At 42.5% G+C, this 5,318-nt stretch overlaps 1 protein-coding gene across 1 annotated transcript; it reads right to left on the reverse strand.

The window, feature by feature from the left end:
- Positions 1-459: 459 nt before the first annotated feature.
- Positions 460-5,052, reverse strand: ckma (creatine kinase, muscle a). Its single transcript, XM_077547619.1, has 8 exons — positions 4,920-5,052; positions 3,755-3,963; positions 3,040-3,194; positions 2,808-2,940; positions 2,285-2,456; positions 1,411-1,534; positions 985-1,174; positions 460-896 (listed from the first exon to the last, which is right to left on the reverse strand). The coding sequence occupies exons 2-8, from the start codon at positions 3,945-3,947 to the stop codon at positions 718-720; spliced, it is 1,146 nt and encodes a 381-aa protein (XP_077403745.1). The 5' UTR covers positions 3,948-3,963; positions 4,920-5,052; the 3' UTR covers positions 460-717.
- Between the last annotated feature and the right edge of the window lie 266 nt (positions 5,053-5,318).

A 5,318-nucleotide genomic window follows, 5' to 3' on the forward strand; every position in this document is an offset into this window, starting at 1 on the left:
TGTTCTTTTTTTCAACTTACTTGAGAGACATTGCAGAAGTGGACGTCGGTCAATGTTTTCTTTTCATCATTAGTCAGTCCGTGACCCGGTTATTGATGATCCCACTGACGAACAAAAACCCACTTACGGCAATGCCAAGTTTCTCGTTATTCGGCAACAAAATGAGCGTCCGTCATTGACGGACAATATTGACGGGAAGCCCACCTCTGCAAACTACCAAGCAACGAAATTGACTTGACAGGCACAACCTGAAAGAAAGAAACATGAAAAACAATGAGGGAGATAGGACGGAAAGCGCCCCAAGATCTTAGATGTGAAAGGAAGATGGAAATATTAGGCTGGGTCAAAACTGAGAATTCAATGAAAAAAAACCGACAACATTAGTTTCAAATGTCTTCTTCTTCCAGTGATAAAAAAGAAATGTTGAAGGATTTATGACATAAAGAACACACGGGTTCATGTGTTTGTTAATGGGGCTTTTTTATTGAGCAGTGAACAGTTTCAATAATTATTACTTTTTATTGCCACGTTTGCCAGGTGAGCTTAGCTCAGTGGGGATTGATCCTAGGGTGTTAACAACCAACACAGGATAACATGAACAAAGATGGAAGGAGCAATAGGTGAGCAGAGTCTCTCGGTGAGCTGCTGTGTCCTCTGTGTTCACACCAGTTGGAGCGATTGCACATGAAATGAGAACAAAAACATGATTGTTCCTTTTTACTTCTGGGAAGGGATCATGCTGTCAATGGCCTCTCCCTTCTCCAGCTTTTTCTCCATCTCCACCATCAGTTTGACACCATCAACCACCATCTGGACCTGCTCGACCTCAGAGGAACCCAGACGATCAGCGTTGGAGATGTCAAACACACCACCCACGGACGCAGTGTCTACACCGCCTTTTGAGAATCAGGACAGAGGTTGTTAAGAAATTGGAGACTTCACTGCTCTGCAGAGAGTTTGTGAGAAGAAGAGCTTCATTCGTACCTGTGCCACGCTTCTGCAGACGCAACCTGGTGAGGATCTCCTCAAACTTGGGGTGTGTGCTCAGCTTAGGCAGCTTGACATGAACACCACCACGCAGACCAGTTCCCAGGTTGGAGGGGCAGGTCAGGATGTAGCCCAAATGCTTGTTCCACATGAAGCCATGGTTGTGCTTCTTGAAGATCTCCTCAATCTGGTGACCAAAGAAAGAAGGAATGTCAAAGAAACCCTTCTCTTTGGTAACACTTCTTCAGGGCAAGATTCAGGGGTGTCAAATCCAGTTTGGCCACTGATGTTTCTACTCAACTGGCAAGTAAACGAGCTCCCCGGGGAGTAGGAGCACCTGTGGCTAAAATCTAACTGTGGGAGCGTTTTTGCTTTCTGGACCTGGATTTGACACCTCTGGCAGGATTTGAGTTTTTGTCATACCTTCTGAAGGCCAACACAGAAGCGCCTAAAGACCTCCCTCATGTTGCCGCCCTTTTGCATGGAGATGACGCGCAGGTGATCCTCCTCATTCACCCAGACCAAGAAAGTCTTGTTGTCGTTGTGCCTTGTGATGGAAAAACAGGGGATCGAAAGAGACATTATACATACTTGTATGTTTACTCATGACAATCTTTTAGGACTGAGTATAGTCATTGCTGACCACATTTACTTCTAGATCACACAGCTGGTAATTCTAGTTTAATTGTAACAAAATATTCACTCGTTCACTCCCAGCCATTTTCACTGAAGCAACCCCCTTCGCTCTTGGCTGTTTTACTGGATTTTGACTGATTTTGCAGGGCCAACACTATATTGTGTTCTATTGCTATAAAAACATGGAACCTAACAAACGAAAGATTAGAGTCTCTTCTTTCATCAGGAAAAAAAGTTATATTTGTATCTGCAGCAAAAATTAGCATTAGAATATAGCTAAGTTTCATCATTATTCACAAACCAGTTGAAAATACTGGCAAAAAGAGCTTGTTGCAACATCTCTCTCTCATCTCTCTGCTACTCTGCTGCCACCTGCTGGCGTTTTCTTTTTTTGTAATAACTACCATTGCTTTAAGTGACCTCTTCATTTCAGAAGCTGTATCAAAGCCTTCGATATGCTCTAGCATAAAAAAACTATAAATATGTTTTTGGGAGTGCAGTACAAAGTATTAAAAAACATATTTATATGTTTTGGGGTTTGAATGAGTTAATAATGTCCATGACTGTATAGCATGGCCGTTCATCAAAACATGTCTATAAAGTGGTTTCCTTATTTCTTTTATCACTCCATATTTCATATCATTCAACAGTTCATACCCACCAGATGCCTCTGGCATCAGGCCAGTCACGGGCCATTCCAGCGCAAGTGAGAAGGGGGGAGACGGGCTTGTCAAACAGGAAGTGATCAGCGATAAGCTGCTCCTGTTCAGCATCAGTCATGGACTTCAGGGGGTAGTATTTTCCCTTGAACTCATTATCCAGGCTGGTCAAAGCTGAAGAGATGTGTATTATTAGGAAATGACAAGGTTTGGTCTATAACGTAACCTGCTACAAATGATAAGAAAGTAGATTTAACAATTTATAATGAATTTCTTGAAAGCAGCGTATTGTTTACATCCTGTCTGACTACCCAAGTATTTTAATCAGACGTGTCAAATCCAGGTCCAGAAAGTAAAAATCCTGCCACATTTTAGCTTTAGCCACAGGTGGTTCTACTCCACCGGCAGGTAAACAAGCTCCCAGGTGCCAGTTGAGTAGAATCACCTTTGGCTAAAGCCAGTGGCAGGGTTTTTCCTTTCTGGACTTGGATTTGACGCCTCTGGTTTTAATGCACTCAATCGTACCCTCAACGGACAGCTTCTCAATTAGTCTGCGCTCGCCACGGCTGTTGTGAGGTGGCAGGGTGAATCCCTTGATGCTGCGGCCAGTACGGACACGGCTGGACAGAACATAGTTGGGGTCCAAGTCATCACCGCCCTATTTACAATCACACAAGTGTCATGTTAGGGTGAAGTTATGCACACATTATTAATAGCCCTGCTTAATTTTTTATTTTAGGTTGTCTTCATTAAAGACCTTCAGGTTCTCGAAGTTCAGGTCAGTCTTGTGGTTGTCATTGGGGCCGTATCCACTGTGACGGTCGGAGATGATAGGGTCCAGGAGATCTTTGAAAACCTCGTAGGACTCCTCATCACCAGCAACGCAGCCAACAGTCATGATGAAGGGGTGACCTAAGTAATAAATTGGTTTATTAGAAGATAAAAAATGTTATTGGTTTACTGATGCATTTAACTCATTCACTCCCAGCCATTTTCACTGAAGCAAGCCCCTTCGCTCCCGGCGGTTTGACTGATTTTGCAAGGCCCACAGAATATTGTGTTCTATTGCTATAAAAACATGAAACCTACCAAAAGAAAGATTAGAGTCTCTTCTTTCATCAGGAAAATGTATATATTTGTATCTGCAGAAATTAGCATTAGAATATAGCTAAGTTTCATCATTATTCACAAACGTGTTGAAAACACTGGGAAAAAGAGCTTGTTGCAACATGGCCCTAGTTGATCTCTTATACTCTGCTGTCACTTGCTGGCCGTTTTTTGTAATAACTACCATTGCTTTAAGCAACATCTTCAGGTCAGAAGCTGCTTTCTGTATGCTGTGGCATAAATAAAAAAAACAACAACATATAAATAAGTTTTTGGGACCATGCATATATTATTAATATATAAATAGAACGTATTTAAACATTTTTGGGAGCGAATTAATTAATTATCAAAAGACTCTGCCATACCAGGATTGTCAACACCAGTCTGGATGATATCATCCACGGTGTAGCCACTAGGTGTCTGCTTGTCCCTCAGCTTGGCATACATTTCCTTGGTCAGAACCTTGGCCATGTGGTTGTTGTGTTTGGACAAGTCAGGATACTCTTCCTCAACTTTGTAGTTGAGCTTGAAGTTGTTGTGGGTGTTTCCGAAAGGCATGGTTGCTTCTCTAACACTGCAAAGAGACGCAAACACGTGGAAAATACAAGTAAGCTGATATGATTATGAAGGGAAAAATTACATGATATGGAATAGCTCAAAAGAGACAGCTGCAGTCGTTTTATGTGCCTCAGAGGAATCCTGGTTACATGTCTTACACCATTTCCAATGTATCATATGACCAGTTAAAATAGAGTGGTTTGGGAGGGAGGGGGAGTGATGAAGGAGTATTTTTAGTTTCATCATGTCTGCCTGCAAATCATGTCTCCAAATTGTCCTCAATATATAACAGTAAGCTGGGAAAAAAATTCTCAACCTTGTTTTCATTATAGCCTACTGGTTAGCATGTTCAGCATGCTAACAAGTGCTCTAGTCTACTGCACAGGCCATTCGTTTCTTTGTCTAAAGCACTGGTTCTCAACCCCGGTTCTCAAGCACCCCTACCCAGCCTGTTTTCCATGTCTCTCTCAGCCAACACAGCTGAGGATCGTTATCAGGCTTTATGCAGAGCTTGCGGATCAGCTGATCGTTTGAAACACACGTGTTGGCTGTGGGAGACATGGAAAACAGGCTGGATAGGGGTACTTAAGGGACCATGGTTGAGAACCACTGGTCTAAAGAATGTATTACTTGCAATACCAACTAATGCATGCAATGGTTAAAGTGGCACATGACAAGATGATTTGTTTCAATAAATACAAATAACTTTTTGGAACAGCTTGATCTTTGCATATGAATCGAGAAAGCCACGTTGTAAGTCAAATGGTCTTAATCACCCTAAAGATTCCACAGTATACAGTCAGTTATGGCACCCTAAAACCACTGCATATGTGTCCTTTAGTCAAATATCAATAAATCTAGGTTGCGTCATAGTAAAATCCTTGTAAAAAGAGAATTATTGGCATTTGACACACATATTTTTAGGCTTCTCAGAATCCTCATCGAATCTTACTAATAAAATGCAATAATTACCTTCACACTAGACAAGACTAGAGGTAACAGTCCTTGGGATCAGATCCTGTTCACTGCGGCCAAATTAGGGGTCACCCGGTTTGGAAGGTCTTTGCTCCCTGTTTATATACTGGGCAGACACTCAACCATTGGCCTTGCCATTTTAGTGCCTGCTCTGCTCTGATTGGCCAGTGTCTGTGCATGAATAGTCTACTCCGATACACACTTTATGACACACCTCCGTCAGCCAAGAAGGGCTCCCACAGCTGTAGCGTCAACCCCCACCTCCCATCACACCAACACCCGCCCATACATAGCACCAATGGATGGTGAAAGAATCTGAGCAGTGAAGGGGTCACAAGGGTAGCTGAGCTAGGTTTTTTCAAAGCATGTCACACAGAGTAGGGGTCTTGGTGTCAG

This window comes from Vanacampus margaritifer, chromosome 16 (genome assembly GCF_051991255.1).
Source record: "Vanacampus margaritifer isolate UIUO_Vmar chromosome 16, RoL_Vmar_1.0, whole genome shotgun sequence".
Classification (NCBI taxonomy): Eukaryota; Metazoa; Chordata; class Actinopteri; order Syngnathiformes; family Syngnathidae; genus Vanacampus; species Vanacampus margaritifer.